Source organism: Malurus melanocephalus, unplaced genomic scaffold (genome assembly GCF_030028575.1).
Source record: "Malurus melanocephalus ecotype Western Australia unplaced genomic scaffold, MMel_1.1 scaffold_504, whole genome shotgun sequence".
In the NCBI taxonomy this organism is placed as follows: domain Eukaryota; kingdom Metazoa; phylum Chordata; class Aves; order Passeriformes; family Maluridae; genus Malurus; species Malurus melanocephalus.
The window spans coordinates 456,088-473,266 of NW_026623736.1; the positions used below are offsets into that span (position 1 = coordinate 456,088).

Below are 17,179 nucleotides of genomic sequence, written 5' to 3' on the forward strand. Positions count from 1 at the left end.
TCCATATAAATATTCATTTATTCATATCAAGGCTGCTCAGTGAATTCTCTTTTTTTTTTTTTTTTTTTTTTTTTTTTTTTTTTTTTTTTTTTTTTTTTTTTTTTTTTTTTTTCTTTTATTGTTTCTTGTAATTTATGCTTTATAGGAAAGCCTGAAATGTGCTGTCAAAGCTTTGTCTCTTGTCTCACAAATTCAAAATTTATAATTTGAGCACTGGAACATGGGAAGAGGTCTCAAGGTAGCTGAAGTGAGAGAAGGGGATAATCAAAAACACACTCAGTACCCATCAAATGTGTGAAGCAGATGTGCCTTTAGATGCCACAAGGCTTATTCTTCCATCCAGCTTGACTGGTCTTTTGTCAAAACTCCTATTTCAACTATTTAAATAAAATATGGTGACTTTGGCATTTCTCCTCTCATGGGAAAGCAGAGTACAAGAGAATTAAGCCCCGCCTGCCGCTTCCATGCTAAACAGATGCAAATCAGAGCCCCCTCCCATCGCTTGCATCTTCTCTCCTTATGGGTTTCATTGTTTTGATGAAAGCTGTTCTGGTGCCAACTCCCAGCCCAGAGGGCAGGTGAGAGGAATTAAAAAAATCCCTGATTCCAGCTCGGTGATTAACATATCTTTTGGAGCTGGTAATGTCATCATTGCACACAAAACAAAGTTGCAGCAGCTTCACAGAGCAGAGGTTTGTCAGAAAGGCAAACATCAAAGTAGCAAGAAAAGAGGAGTTTATTTAAAATATAGCAGAAAGACTTAAAACATTCGTGCTAACCTATGAGAGCTATTAAAAATTAAAAAAAAAGCCTTTGAAGCCAAGCATTAAAGATTTAATAGTATTAATTGAATTAAGCCGTGGGAGTTGAGGATATGTAGACACATGTGTGAGTGTATGTGTTCTGAGACATCATCTGTGTTAAGGCAGCAGAGGTGCTGAGAGTTGAATTAACTGTACTTGCTTTGTAAGGGCTACCTTAACAAAACCCTCTTTATCCTTGGGGTTAATTAGAGGTGCCATTAGAACTGGGAGTGTAAACACAAGGAAGGTTCTTACAGAGATGGAAAACTGCAGCCAGGCAGAGCCCACTGGCTTTGGCATCCCTGGGCAAGGCAAAGCAGGCAAAGTAGTTTCCAATCTACATTTAAAGATAATTTTGTTTATATCATTAAGGCTGATTTTTTTTTTTCAAGAATAAATTCCTTTTCCTTTGTTATGAGAACAGTAACTAATGCTGTTGTACTCCAGCCACAGGTATGTGTTGGGTTTTTTTTGGTAGCTAAACTTCCATGTTGCTTCGTAATTCTTTTAAGACTGGCTGATTTTGGTAACTTTAACCTTTTCCTATGTATAGAACTTTCASTGTTAGGAAAATCTGTGGTAGGAAGAAGTTTGTCCCTCCATAACTCTGTAAATAGACACGAAAATAAAATCACAGTTAGGTGTGTGGCAATAACAATTGCAGTAAGCTGGGGTTGAAAGGTTTTTGTTGGTTTTTTTCTTTTGCAAATGAAATACTCAATTTAAGGCTTAGCATATTTGCCATGTAGATGAAAAAGCARGGAAAAGCCAAATCCTTGTGTTCATTTATAGAAAGAAAGAGCAGTGAAAGCTCCTTGCAAGCCAGCAGGTGGCTTGGCAAAAGAGGGTGGAGTCCAGGGGGGACAACTCCAGGCAGGATTTGATGGTTGTGGGAATACTGGTGTGGAGAGGCACCACCAGCTCCATTAGGAGGGATAACASAGCTGAGGGGGATCTCAATACATTGATTTTTTCCTTTTTCAGGGAGGTGGTTGCTGGCAGTGTGAGGAGGGTGGTGTGAGCCCTTCCTGCTGCAGATGTAGTTACTAAATGATTCAGCACAATGCTGTGCCCACGGATTGTRGCAATATTGATGAATTCATTACTGCTCTCTGATGGATGTTAATGGGCTAGAATGTCTTCTGTGCATTTGGACTAGGTGGAAAGCTCTTGATAAAATGAGARAATGGAGTGGGTGAGTTTTTAAGCCACTTTGGTGTTCTGTTTCTGAGCCTAACGAGAGAATGTTTTTAATGACTTGCATGAAAACAGTGGTCAAAACAATAATCATCAGGGAGAGATACCAAACAGCTCTGGGAGGTCCGGGGAGGAGTAGGGAGGGACACAGAGGAGCAGTGCTACCTACACAAGGGATTTATTGCACTTGGTTTAATATGTCCCAAGCCACAATCAACAGCTTTGGAAATAGAGCTAGGTATTGCCTTTTCCATGTGGATTCCTCTGGAGATATCTGGWGTCCCAAGGACATGAGCAGAGTTGTTGCTTGCAGGGTATCAAAGCAAAGAGAGGAGAACATGTTCTGTGCGAGAGCTGACTGAGAGAAAATGACCTTTAATGATGGAACAGGCACAGATGCTTTTGAGTAACAAGTCTTTGTCATCCTCTTTGAAATGAACAAGCTGCCTCCCACTCAAATAATTTTCAGTCTAAATATCCAGAATAGATAAAAGAGTAGGTAGAATTTTACTGCCGGAGGATGGATTCAAAAAACTTGAGGAATTGTTATGCTGACAGCTGAAAATTTCTGTGTATCTGCATAGGAGATTGTGGGATTCACTGGCTTCTTTAAGCCAGATTTTTTTTCCTGATGCCACAAAGCCCAAGAAAATAATAATAAAATAATAACAAACCTTTGCATTATTGAACAAGGAAGACTTTTATTTSTGCCTGAATGAAGGGATTGGAAAGTTTCAAGAAGCAAAATGAGGTAAAATCCTTATGTCAAATGTGCTGATTTTTTTTTTTAAATCTTTTAGTGATTCACTTCCATCAAAGCTGAACTTAAAATATAGCTCAGAATCAGGAACTGGGGCAGCACACAAGTTGACCAAAGCGACATATTTTTRTATTATTCAATATTCTTGAGTTCTATTTCATGGTAACCAGAATCCAGTCTAAATCCAGGTTGCTGGTGACACAGCTGGGACCTCTGCTCTGGAATGGTCCTGCCAAGGTGGAGATGCTGGACACGTTGGACAGGTCTGATAGGAAGAGGGAGAAGAGGTGGGTTGGTTTGGGAAAGATTTTGGAAACTGTGGTGTATACGGTATGAAGAGATAGGAGATATGGAGGAGTCAGAGGGAAAGCTGAACACRTAGTGTTGCAGGACAGAGCTAAAAATGAGTTGGGAAAAGGTCAGGGCCAAGATTTTATGAAGTTTGTGAGTTTGGAGTGTGAAGGACCAAATTTTCTCCTTCTCTGTGGCTGTCTCCAACAGAGAATTGCTGTGTTACTGGGCAGGAAAAGGAGATTTCCCAGAACCCCTGTGTGCAGTCCTCGCACAGTCACCTGCTGAAACAAGTCCCAAATCTAAACCATCACCTTCAGCTTCACCACCAGTTTGAGCTCCCCAGGTGCAGCTTTGCCCGGTGAGATGTAACTGGAGACTGCTGTTGAAATGACTGGTACTCCCCTTGTTTGGGGTGTTATTTCAAGTAATTAGAGTCACCTTGGGGTTAATTGGTTGGGTGACGTGATCTGGGAGCAGCCCCAGCTCTCCCTGTGCTGCTGTCCTCCCCTGGCGTGTGGGATCAGGTCCCTGGAGCCATTCCACCTGGGGATCTGGTGTGAGGCAGAGTGGAGCAGGCAGGAGCTGGCCTCTGCCTCCTGAGAATYACATCCTCAGTTCTTCTCTGAGCCCGACTGCTGGGCAGCAAATCCTGCTGTGATACCCTGGGGTTCGGCCAAAACATTCCTCCAGCGAGGGGCAGGGAGGATTTTGGGGTTTGTTTCCCTCTTTGCAATCTTACAGCAACTTAGTTACAGAATCCCAGAATGGGTTGGGTTGGGTTAGAAAGGGACCTTAAAGCTCATCCTTTGCCACCCCCTGCCATGGCAGGGACACCTTCCACATTCCCAGATTTCTCCAAGCTCCCTCCAGCCTGGCCTTGGACACTTCCAGGGATTCAGGGGCAGCCACAGCTTCTCTGGGCACCCTGTGCCACCCTCACCGGGAAGGATTTTCTCCTAAAAGTCAAGTCTCATAAGCAGACAGTTCATGGACCTTCATTTCTGAGGGTTGAAGCAATCTGATRTTGTTACCAGCTCTGGTAGTTGAATTAAGACATTGGGTTGACTTTTTAAGATGATTGTRCAAATCTGGTGGCTGTGAGGGAAGGCACTTGAAATTTTACACCGTGAATGGATGTTGATGAATGTAAGCAGGATATTAAATCAATCTCTGTTTCCTTTGCAGGCTTGTAGTTTGTGCTGGCAGGCAGCACACTTATTAAACTGGAAAAAAAAAAGTGTTTGGATGTATGGACAGGTGTTATTTTACATCTTGCACTTCTCCTTAAACAATCCTTTTCCTTAGAAATTCCTGTCAWAAAATAAAAGTATTAATCCTTCAGCGTCTACCAGTAGTAACATGGAGAGTTAAACTGTTCTCCCCCCTAATCTTTGTCATGGTGAGCRTTTGCCTTTGGCCTACTGAGTGTATTAATGTGGTTTCATGTCTGTGCTGTGTAGGAGGATGGGAGAAACTGCACTTGGTGACGTCTGCTTCATATTAATAAACGTGCAAAATGAATTTAGTTAATGAAATCATCGGGTAATTTTAAGTAGCAGGTATCTTTACAAAATATATCCCCAAAATATGGAGTCTGGTACATGAGCACACATCCACATGAACATGAATTTTRAAAATTGCAGTTCAATAGGAAAACACTGGGGCTTAAAGAAAGGAGCTGACATTTTGTGGTCTTGTATTTTTTGCAGTTCAAGCTGATCTGTGAGAGCCTGAACAGGTGTCCCAAAAGCAGCCTAAATGACAAGGCTGGACTTTTCTAATTGGTAGTAAATTCTAAGGCAAATCCCCTGGCAAGAGTATTGTATGTCCTCCCTTCCGAAAGGAAAATATGGAAGAAGTGTTTCCTACTGCCCTTAATTCAGCTGAAAATACTATTCAAGTTTACTTGGTAAACTGAATTTTTTTCAAATTTTTACCTTTCAGTCAAGACACACACTGGGTGATTTATTTTCTACTCAGTTTGTGAGAAAACAGACRAAATGCTTTCACTGAAACAGGTAATCCCCATGGAACAAATTCCTTCAGAGAGTTTGGGGAGGTATTTTCACTGCCCTGTTGGATTAATTTGCATTTGGAATTTCTGGTTCAGTGCTTAATGGCCTGTCCTCACACTGGTCTGTAATTCTGCAATATTCTGCTATTCACTGCACACCTGGTACTTGCTGTATGAAGAATCAGCTGAGCTGTGCCCACRGTGCAGGTGGCACTGGAGGTGACACTTGACCTGGCTGTAGAAGGAGCAATGTGTTATTTTTAAAGAGCTGTTGTCAAAGCTCGTAATCCTAAAATTAGATCCCACTGCAGGTCGGATTTGGATCGTTAGTGGTGAGCTGCAGGTCTGACAGAGCCTGTCCCCTTTCCCAGCCCTTCAGAGCACATTTACAGCCATGCTGTCAATAATTCCTGCTGCAGAGGCAAATGGAGCTGTGGGTGTCAAAAACCCAGCATGGCTGGCGTGGCAGGTCYCAAAAGAACAGGGCTGGCAGGTGCTGCTGGATGAAGCACCTGAGAGATCTGTTCCTCACCCCCCTTCCCATGTCCCCGGAGAAATCAGCTCCCCATGGAGCTCAAATACCAGGAATTTAGGGAGACAAGGAATAAGAAAAGGTGGTATGGAGAAAACTGAACCAGATTTGTGTCCAGAAATCTCTTTTATGGCTAAAAGTCTGTTCAAGCTGGAGTGACTTTCCTTCTGTGAGGCTGAGCCAGSACTGTAAAACCGGTGCAGGATCTAACCTTGGCAGTCATGAATATGCATCAATTTGAAGGAGAATTATCTTTCAGCATTAACTCTTTAAATAAAGAAATAATTTGGCCACCTGCTGTCTGTGAAAGCTGACCTTGTTCTCTCATTTGTAAAAGGGAGTGGAAAGCTTCCAAAACTCTGAATTTTGAATCATTTCCTCTGCTCAGAAATTACACTGAAGAAGACAAGCATTTAAGCTGTGAAAAATGGAAATGAAACCTTTCCTCTGGAGTTAACCCCGTTCTCCAAACCCTTTGCCAATCTGTATTTGTAACTCGTTTCCTAAAGCATTTTGAAGGTTGAGGAAGGGCATTGATGGGAATTTCAGGGTCTTCATTTTGCTGTTTTATTCCCATGAATTGCTGTTTTCTCCACTGTACAATAGCGAAAGAGAGCTAATAAGTGTTCTGCTTGTTGGCTTTTATGTATAGTGCCAAGTGTCTTCTCTTCTCTTAGTCCTCTCCTCCAAGTGGCCAYGATGCACAGTTGCCCCTTTTCCTGTTTGGTTTTGGGAACAGTGTTTGGATTGCAGTTGAATATTGTATCACAGGCAGGGTAATGATACCCTCTGGTCAGCCAGTTGTTCTCTGAGAATTATTTATGAAGATAGAAAAAAAAAATCTGAACAGAGTAATAGTTAAGTTTGAAAATCTGTCTTGTGGTGTAGATTTAGTATAACAAAAATGCCTTTTTTTTCTGTGTTCCTAATTTTTATAGAAAGGTTTGTGCTTCTTTTTTTTTAATTTTTGAGCCATTTGTGGAAAGTGAGAGTTTCTAAAACACAGTGRGTCTGTATTTAGATACATAATGAGCTATCCCAAGAAAGCTAGGGTGTGAATTTAGTGTCAGGCGATGGGAATCCTTTTTCTTTGCCATAAATAGGAACTGACCTCTTGTTGGTGCTGGGGTTGTGAGTGTGTGCAGGTGTGGTGTCGGTGTCTGTCTGGGGGAGCTTCTTTCTTAGTCAGCACCTGGCAGCATCTTCTCTGAGCCTGATCCTTTGCAGATTGGCAGGAATTCCCTGATTTATCCTGGAATACAGCACCCTGAGGATCACCTGCCTTTGTCATTCCAGCCTGATAGAAATCTCTGGGTGTTTGTGTGTATTCCCACCTGAGAGGTGAGGCAGTCAGGCAGGGATATTTTTATGTACATTGATGTCTGTAGATTCAGATCACAGATTGACTGRATTCATAACTATTTTCAAAACCTCACTTTTCATGTGATTTACAGTAAATGTCTAATCTAAGGATATATGTTGCCAATAATACAGCTAATTAAAATTTTATGCAAATGTCTGGTGAACTCCTCAAGTTTAATGTTAATTTTCACACTTGATATTAAAGGCTTTTCGTGTATTTCCGGTGCATRCTTAGCTGGGTAGATATTTACCTTCAGGCTGATAGGAAGGGCATTTTATCAGTGCAGACAAATCCTTGTTGGAGTTCTGCATTCCAGAGGGGTGAATGGATTCTGCTGAAAGTCTGTCTATAGGTGCATTTGTGGGGCTGTTTTCTTTGAACTGAGTTTATGAAGGACTTTGTGACTTGGCCTTGGTTTTGTGATTGTCTTAGCAAGTTAAAGATGTTTCCTCACGCAGATTTGATTTGCTGAGTTTAATCTCTTGTGAGAGATATGAGAAATTCAGTCAAGAATTCCCTCTGTCTGCACGTTGGGTGTGGAAAAGCACCATGAGAGTTCATGATTTGTGCTGTAAAACTGGTGGAATAGGGAAAAGGGTGTTTCCCTCCAGGTTACTCTTTGTAACATAGTTAAGCTTCACCATCTTGTCCACATGTCTGCTTTGCCATTTGAAGATGTCAGAATACTTCAAAAAATTGCTTGTAGGGACCAAGAAAGAAAATGAGGAAGGGCTCACCAAGACTGAACTGTTTAACCTTTCATAGAAATCTTCACAGGCCTTTTTCCTGCTAACCAGAAACAGCAGCTTTAATCAACTGGTCTCACTTTCTGCTTTCTTTGCAACTCTGCTGTTAAAAATGCAAACTCACTTTTTTGCTGAAGTTGCAAGTGCATTGTGCTTCCTTGTGGTTTGTTGTGAGAGGTTAATTCATTGAGGTCTCTGGGGAAAAAAAAAATCTAAATTTTCTRTGTTACAAACGGTTCCTCAGTTTTATGCAGTTGGAATGGTTGGCTTTTTGGTCTCTTTAATGATAGAAGAGGCTGTTGTGGTGCCTCAAAGCTTGGAAAAATCGAGGAAAAGGCTTCCATGGTGTGGTGAGGGAGCAGAGTTGTGTAAGGCAGGTACCAAAAGCTTACAGGCTCTTGGTGAGGGTCACTCCTRCTGCCAAGGTAGGACCTTGATATTGGAACACCTGCATTGCTGAGGGGAACAACAGCTCCATCAGCTTCCCATCCTGTCACCCTTTGRGTGTTTAATATGAGGTTTAGAATAAGTTGGTTTTTATGGGTTGTGAATAGAGTAAGATGAAAACATGTCCATCAAGAAAAGGAAAAAACAAACCTTAATGTACCTCTCATTAAAGGCCTYTGTTTTCAGGACTCAGATATGAAAGTGAGGAATCACTCAGCATTGATGGATTGATGGGTTTTGAGTCTATTACAGAACAACAAGTGAAATATTTCATTTTCTGAGAGTGTAAATTCCTGGTTTCTCTAATCCAGTCTCCTCTATTTGCTCTGTGGTTGTTATTCCAAAGTGCTGTTCCAGACTTGCTCTCTGCTCGGAGTCCTCTGCAGAAGCTTCACACTGGAARAGCTCCCAGTTTGGAGTTCTGCCCTTGTTGCTTTGGTTTCTTCTCCAAAATCAAGTGCCTGCTTTCCTAGTGGGGTGTAATTGGGAGGGAATGAAGGCTCTTTGCTGTCTGGTTTTTTGGACCTTGACAGCTTTGTGTTGCATTTAATCAGCTCCAAAAGTCAGCCAGGGTTGGGTTGTTCTTTCTTTTCTTGCAATCTGCTGTGCAGGAAAACTTAGGAGACTTAAAGTTGAGTATTTTTCCTGTGCTGTTGTGTGAAAATRGCTGGATTTGGTGCAAGAGAGAGGAAAGGGAAGTGGTCTTGTGTTGTGAGGGTGATTAATCCTTCAGGGATTTACATGGGAGGTGTTAAAATGATCTTTTCAAAAGCTTGTGAAGTTACAAAGTAATAAAACTTTGCTTGGGGAGATACACACAGGTGAGGCACTTGCTCCTGTAGTGTACTTGTAAAAATATTTTGGGAAGGCCTCTCATCCCTGGCCTTGAAAGAAATAAAACTCTCATAAGGCAAGAATGTTTTTCATAGATTTGCAGTGGGTTAAAAGACAGGAAATGGGGTTAGGAGTAAATGGTGGTTCTCACAGAGAAGGGCTCTTCCCAAGCAAGCGTCCTGCCAGAGATCAGTGCTCTTGCAAATCCTCTCTGCACATTGTCCCTAAATACTAAGGTGGCCAAATTGAAGCAAATTAGTTAAATTTGAAATTAATTGTGAATTGAAAGGAATGGTGAAAGATAGAGACCTGCTGAGGGATAAAGTGGCAGATGAAATGCTCRGGGAGAAGAAAAGACCATGTTTTCATGTGCACTGGAAGCACAACTCCCAAGAGTCACATGGAATTTTAGGGAGTATTTGATAAATGGGAGGTGCTAAGCAGTAAATGACCATGTTGTGATACAAACTGTTGTTGCTGCCAAATCTAAAATGCAGCGTGCTCGGAACTGTGTGTATCCCAAGAAATGGGAGTGTAATCCTTGCAGGGAAAGATCACAGGGATGATGGAGACAGGAAGAAGCTTCTGAGTAGCCTGAATTTCAGGAGACTTCAGCTCAGAAGGAGTTGGCCAATTCCTATAAAACCTTGAGGGACATGAGCAAGCCCACGGTGATCTGTTCTTTCTTAAAAACCATGCCCCTGCCCCCAGCCTGGGGARTGACCATCTGGGGTTTGGATAAGCTGAAGGAGTTGTTAGTTCAGTGTGGTCACTGTGCCACTGGTTGTACCTGCTGAGRGTGACACAGRAAGCTCAGGTGGCTTCCAGAGGGGYTGGGAGTGGCTCAGTGTGCCCACTGCTGGCATCCAAAGTGTCCAAACTGCTGGTAATACAAGGCAAGGGGATGTGTGTGTTCCTTTCTCATGCTCTTTGCATGAGGGTTTGTGTCTGAGGATGTCGGGCTTGGTGGACTTTTTATCTGGCTGATTTAGAAGGTATTGTACTTCTCCTGGGTTAATTTTTTCATGTAATTTACTGCTTTTCTGGTTGAAAAGGCTCAGTTCTTGGGGGGGATTGGATCCTTCTGCTCTGGGACCCTTCTCATTGTCAGGATTGTGTTCGTATTCCCCTGGCACTTGGATCCTGTGCTGCCTCCAGCTTTGCCAGCTGCAGGAGCTCCTGCCAGATTCCTTGGATCCTGCTAGATCCTCTGGATCACTACTTTCAGTTTTGGCTGGGAACTYTTACTCTATTCTTGGCAAAAAGAAATCATTTAGGCTAAACAATATGTATTTTTTCWATTTAGATTTTGTTGTTGCTTCACCTTCTACAAGTCATACATTAGAGAATGATCACAGGGGMAGGTGAGCCAACAGATTTGGGCAGTGTGAACTTCCAGAGGAAGGAGCAGTGATGGAATGCTTATCTAGGATCAACATTTTCAGATTCTGGGTTTGTAACACACAGAACTGAAATGTCTCAGGAGATGCCCCTTTTTATTCCTGTTGCTGTGAGCCGTCTGCCACCAGATGGACACTCATACAGCTGGTTCTAAATATTGGGGACAATACCAGGGGGGTGCAGTTTACCTGAAGTTTAGCATTGATCTCATTCAAAGTTAATCTCCCATCAYGTCATAAGAGATTTTTATTCTGCCAGCAATCAACTTTAGTAGAAGAAGATAAAATAAAATAGCTCATTAAGGGTGTTCTGTGGTTGTTTAACCTGCCCAGAAAGGTTTCCAAGGAAGGGAATGTGTGTTTGTGCCAAAAAAAGCCATTATTAGACCTGTGTTGACACTGAATTCTGCTTTCATTTCAAAYGGCACTGTAGTAATTTGAAGAATGATAACAATGTGAGGCTTCAAGTCTGTGCTTTCCTTGTCTCCAGTGTCTCTGTGAGGGATGGGGTTGGTTCTTTGGAGTGTTTGGAGGAACATTATTAAAGGACATCTGGAATGGGCATCTCTGTGAATGTGGTCAGTTCAGTCCCTGAGTCCCTGCTCAGTGTTTGTGCAACTGGTGGCTCTCAGGGCTGTTCTGTGTTACTGTCGTGGCAAATCTGCCCGTTTGCTCAAGTAATTTATTCCARAGCTTAATAGGCCTCTGTTTACTTGAAACAGTGACCTTAACTAAAGAACTGACACAGCTTTCCAGCTCCACAGCTTGCCCTTGTCTTYTCTTGCCAATCATTTTGGCTTTACAATTTCATTCTCATACAATTAAAAATTCTTCTGTGCTGTTTGAAAGACACGCAGAGCAGAAACAGTGGATCTGATGAGTGTTGTCAAATGTACAAAGTAAATGCATTTGGGAAAAAAAAATTCCTTCTAATCTGCTTATCATGAAAGGTCACCTTGAATTGGAGTGTGTTGGGCCACAGGATCTCTGCCCTCAGATTGAGAGTGCCTTAAACTTACCCAGGCTTTCAGAAATTGCTTGGTTGATTTTTAGGAAGCTTGCTTGTTCTCTCTGGATGCAGATTCCTACTGTTAGAGGGAAGTGAGTGGCTGCTGAACACGGAATCTCTCATGTGGTTCCATCTGAGCTCTGTAATTTCYGTAATTAAACATTTGAGGTAGGTTCTACTTTGGAAACCAAGTCTCCAGGTTGGACTTTGTTTCTGGTTTGCTTTCAAAATCTTGCCTTTSTCTCAGCATGATTATCTCCTTGCTTTTGTTTTGCTCAGCACTTCAGGTTTTTAATCTTAAATGTTGAATGTGACTCGTGAGAAGAGCAAGTTGTTTTCAAAATCAGAATAAATTCAAGGAGAAAAAAGTTAATCTAGGAGAATTTCTCCCAAGTGTGTGTGGCTTGCTGGCYGGGCAGGAACAATCAGACCCAACTAACCTGCTTTGTTTTCTYTCCTCACTCAGGTCATGATTTTAATTTTCTCGTGTCATTCTCTTGAGGAGAGGAAATGATTGTAGTGGAACGTGTTACAAATAAGCCACTGCTACGGAGCCTTCGCTGTTTAGAAACGTTGCTGCAAGAGCAAATTTAGCCCTTTGCTGTTTGTGTTCTGGAATCTGTCTTGGTAAAAAGGGAAATAAAAATGACGACTTCGTCTATCAGACGGCAGATGAAGAACATTGTGAACAATTACTCAGAGGCCGAAATAAAAGTTCGAGAAGCGACCTCAAATGACCCCTGGGGTCCTTCCAGTTCACTGATGACTGAAATAGCAGATCTGACCTACAATGTTGTGGCCTTTTCTGAAATTATGAGCATGATCTGGAAACGACTGAACGACCACGGCAAGAACTGGCGACACGTGTACAAGGCCCTGACTCTCTTAGATTACCTGATTAAAACTGGCTCTGAGAGGGTGGCCCAGCAGTGTAAAGAGAATATTTTTGCTATCCAGACATTGAAAGATTTTCAGTACATTGATCGAGATGGGAAAGACCAGGGCATCAATGTGAGGGAGAAATCCAAGCAGCTGGTGTCCCTCCTGAAGGATGACGAGCGCCTCAAGACAGAGAGGGCCCAAGCTCTGAAGACCAAAGAACGCATGGCTCAGGTGGCCACTGGGGTGGGCAGCAACCAGATCACCTTTGGCCGAGGCTCCAGTCAGCCCAACCTTTCCACCAGCTACTCAGAGCAGGAGTATGGGAAGTCTGGAGGATCCCCAGCATCCTACCATGGCTGTAAGTACAGGCGACCCCATCCAAAAGTGTTGTTCCATTGCTTTTGGGAGTTGCTGGTAGAATTGAGAGTGAATGGTGCCTTTGGGAGAGTGGGAATGCTGCCTGCAGGGGGCTGGGATCTGAGATCTCTGTGGATCTGCTCCATGGCATTGATGTCTCCTCAGATGCCTGGTTAAATATTTGCTTTGGAGAGGATGTGTGTAGTGCCAGAAATCGATTTAAAAAGCTCTTGTTTACTGTCAGCTCCCAAAGGTAGCAGTGCCAGGCTGCTTTTGTGAATGTGTTCCAGTGTTTGATGTGATGGGGAGGGTGTGAAGGGGCTTTTCAGTTTCTGTCTTTAAAAGGGACTGCTTGAAAATTTGTTCCTTTTGTTCAGTATGGAGTCATGGGATGATTTGAGCTGGGAGGTATCTTGAAGCTCCACTGTCCGAGGTTGCTTCRAGCCCCATCCAACMTGGTCTTGGATTAAGAATAAATAAGAAATACAGAATATTTCCAAAATAATTTTGCTACTTCGTGCCGCTTTTATTGTACTTTGGCAACAATGCTGCTGTTTAATTTCCTTTATTACTTACTCAGCAGTTCTTGGAGGAGGAATGCTTTGAATCTGTGTGTATTTAAATATTTATACCCTCAGTATTTGGGGTGTGAGTTTCTGTACTGAATACTCTACTTCATTCTTTAAAAATTAATACAGTGATGTGGGAAGAACAAATTCTTTCCACCACAGCTTGGGTGGGGGGGACTCCCTGTCATGTTAGGAAGAGGCCTGATTTGGCACTAAATCCTCCTTAATGTAAGTAATGATCTGATGAAAGCTGCTTTGGCTGGAATGTTAGTGGTTGTGGTCTAATTCTGAAGGAAAATCATTTCTTTAAATGAATGTTTAGAGCGTGTGGAGGGCTATAACTGAGCCAAGGTGGAGGAACCATTGAACACCAGTTTTAGGAATCTGAAATTTGTCATGTCCTGGGTCCCAAAGTGCTTCTTAAATCACAAATCCGTGAGTGGGGTCAGTCCTGCTGACATTTGCAGACACTTTCTATGGAGCGCTGGAGGAGAGAGCAGGAAAATCAAACTAGGATGGAGAACGTCTGCTTAAAGCTATGGAGATAAGCAGGAAAAATGTATTTTATTTCCAAAAGGAAATATTTTTAGGATACAGGGTACAGAAAATGTGAGTGAAGATTTCCAGGTATGAGAATTTTTGATCTTGTCTTTTAATTAGCAGTGGGAAAACAAGCATCTTAGTTTTTCTGTAATAATCATATTTCTATATGTTTGTATTTTCTATATAGATACCATTTTTCTGTAATGACCATGCTTGAGCACTGAATTTTTAAAGAAAATCTTACTTATAATTACATCAATAATAGCATTTTTTCTTTTCAAATCTGTTGATTATTGTTGACTACAACAAAAATTCTTAATTTAGAGATAAAYTGAAATTCTCTTTTTATCTTGGGTTAGTGGGCTGAAATAAATGACTGAGGTATGTATRCTCAGCACACCTTGGGTTTCAGAGGGTTTTTGCTCCACCCTCCCAACTTTAATTAATCCCTGGAACTATTGTTTGGCATCTTAAAAGCTACCAGAGGCTCCCAACTATYCCTCACAGCAGGACTGAGCAATGCAGGGCGTGTTCCTGCATTCTTCCTTGGACGCTTTAGGAATTTTGATGGGAGAAGCAGCAAGTTTGGCTGTTCTCTCAGTATTCCAGAGTGTGGATTTACTGGCTGCTCTCACTTCCCTGTGTGTCTCCTGTGGCAGGAATGCTTTGGAGGTAATGATTCCTWAAGCTTTTTTTTCTCCTCACCCCATAAGAAGCTGTAGAAATCTCAGGCTTTTTCCATCTCTCCCTCTCAGTTCTTTCTCTGTTCCAACTCTCCTGGACTTTTTTCRCTGTGGATCAGCAAAAATACAGGTGTCAGTTTGTGTATTTTGAGGTTTTAATATGTTTCTTTAATCGAGCAGAGCAAAGCAAACCAATGCCKTCCAGAACAGCTGTGCTAAGTCCTTCTGATATTGGGGAACTGTGAAGAGCTTTATCCCAGGAAACAAGGAAGGAGTTTCATTAAAATCCAGATGTTCAATCTGTTACATAAACGTAGGGTTATTCTTGTGCCTGCTAAATTTGAAGGAAAAGATGCTTTTCATTATTTAAGTAAAAGAGATTGTAGCCATCGTGTGTTCTTTTTTTTTTTTTTTTTAATTTTAAATTATACCCTTCTTTTGTGCTGAAAATATGGAATCAGAAAAAAATCTGTAAAAGGAATTCAGTTAAGCTTCACTCCTGGGAAATACTCCCCTTAGAACATCCCTAAGATGCAGTTGCCGCTCTGTATATTCTGGCAGAATTCTCTTTCATTCCTCTGAGCCTTTGAAGAGGAGATCAGAGACATTTAGATTTACCATCTACAGCCTGAGATTTGCCTCTTCAAAATGTTCATCCACCCTCTTTGCTAAATGTTTAGCGTGTATTCATAACAGGCAAAGAGAAATAAAGTTTGGGAGAGTGGAAGAACCTTTTTGCCATCAGTAAAGGAAATTTTCATCCTTCAGTGGTTTTGCTATCAGCACATTTTACTCCTGTCCCTTCCAGACACGAGGGGTGGGGGTTGCAGAACTCATTCCCCTTGCTTGAAGGATTTATGTTGGGTTATAAAATCTCATTTTTAATGCTTGCTTGCAGAAGAAAGAGCTGAGTTTGGGAGTTCCACCAGGATGGCTCACCAGGGAGCAGTAACTTCCAGTGGATGCTGGATTGGACATGAGGGATCTCTCCCCTCTCAGGGACCAAAAATGCAATTTTAAGTCAGTAAAGGCTTTTTGGGTCAGTTGAAAATGTTGAATCAGCTGCACTGCACAGACAGCATTGACTGAATGCTACTCAAACTCCTGCTCTTCTTCAGCTTCCCAACCTGTGTGAGTTTGGATGGGAACAGTTGGATTTTTTACTCGATGTTGAGCCAKAAGGGGTTTTCTTAAAGAGTTGCTGGTCTTTGTGTGCCAGATTTATCCTTTGTGACAAAATAAAAGCAATATTGATATCTTGTATAGTGTGAGAGAATTCAGGGTGGAAAAGGATCTCTTGACTGATGTCCAATCATCCCTCACTGCTGCAGGCAAGTAAGGATATTTTCCCTGTTTCCTTTTGAGKATTTTCATTTCATCTCAAAAAATCCTTTAGAAACTGTGCAAAATGAAATGGTGAAACTTGATAGTTTTTAATAAAATCCTTTCCCCCTAAGCTTTGTCTTAATGACTTGGCCCTGAAGATCTCTGTGCTTGGGTAATTCCAGGGAATACATTATGGCATGTGAATTGTACAAGTATTTGTATTTTTTTTCCTACCCAGTCTCATAACCTGTAAATGGAAGCCAAGGGAGATACTCAAAAGCAAAAATAAAGTCTTCCCTACCTCCATCTTGTCAGCAATTTCTGACATACTGAGAACAATTGGTTTTATCTTCCCTCTTTAAACCAGACACAATTAATGCTCAGATTAGAAGCTGTTAATTATTCCCTTACAAAATGCATAGTTTTTATTTATTTTGGAAAACGTGCAAATTCCAAGGAGTTGCATCAAATCTATTGTCAGATTTTATTTYGCCTTAAGGAAATGTTTTTGTGTGGTGCTGAAGCTAAACCTGCTGGGGAGAGGAAGTGTTATAAATTGGATATTTTAAATCTTTTGGAGCAGTAGTCCCTCCCTCCTAATCTGCCTTTTGGTCTAAATAATTGGGTTTTTGCCTGACATTTGTCACCCAGTTTCGAAAACTTCAGCCTCTTGTTCCTGGCCTTGTTTCATCTCCAGCTGCCAGTGACCACTTAAATAGGATTCTGGATTTATGGCTGCACGGGGAAAAGTAGGATGTTCTTAATATAGACCTCTTAAGGCTGAGCTGGGCCGCTGCTCCCAGCCTGGCAAACGCTGGTCATGTTTTAAAACCAAGTTTACTGAGGCCATGCTTTTTAAGATATCCAATCCTGTTACCCCCAGCTTGGGACATCCCGGTGTTATTTTGTTTTGTGCCCACATCCTTCCCTTTGTCCCTGTGCTCCAGGAGGATTTGGGAAGCAGGAATGGGATGGATGCCCTGATTTCAGTGACATAAACACAGCTCGGGGTGACCTGATTTCAGCAGTGCTGCCTGAGGTGGGCTCAGCTCGGATTCATTGTGCTCAGAGCCTGMAGAGAAATGCTGAAGGATGCACTGGAAGGGGCTTTTATGGATTTTAGGAAATGCCAAGTCTTTAACCTGAAGCTGTAAAAATTCTGAGAGCAATTTGCTGTAGCTGAATTAATGAGTTTTAAGATTTCAATATTTAATATTGATTGTCTGCATTAAGTTGACTCATTATTTAAAACCAGTTTGGTGAAACCTCAGCAAGTTTGTGTTCACCTGTTTCAGTTTTGTCTCCCTTTTGCTTGCAGTAGAAAATAATTCAGAGGAATCGCTATTGTGGGTTTGACCCAATAGGAAATTTGTAGAATCCCAGAATGGTTTGGTTTAGAAGGGATCTTGAAGCTCATCTT

The 17,179-nt window shown here is 41.8% G+C and overlaps 1 protein-coding gene across 7 annotated transcripts in view; it reads left to right on the forward strand.

Moving 5' to 3' along the window:
- EPN2 (epsin 2) overlaps positions 1 to 17,179 on the forward strand; it is a 51,867-nt gene that overhangs the window by 20,741 nt on the left and 13,947 nt on the right. For 6 of the 7 annotated variants that reach the window (XM_057381297.1, XM_057381296.1, XM_057381295.1 and 3 more), the window contains one exon: positions 11,866 to 12,639. In XM_057381297.1, the coding sequence (XP_057237280.1) occupies positions 12,045 to 12,639 (595 nt within the window). In that variant the 5' untranslated portion in view covers positions 11,866 to 12,044. Of the gene's footprint in view, positions 1 to 9,966; positions 9,986 to 11,865; positions 12,640 to 17,179 lie in introns of those variants that run through there. The other variant, XM_057381300.1, reaches the window with a different exon arrangement.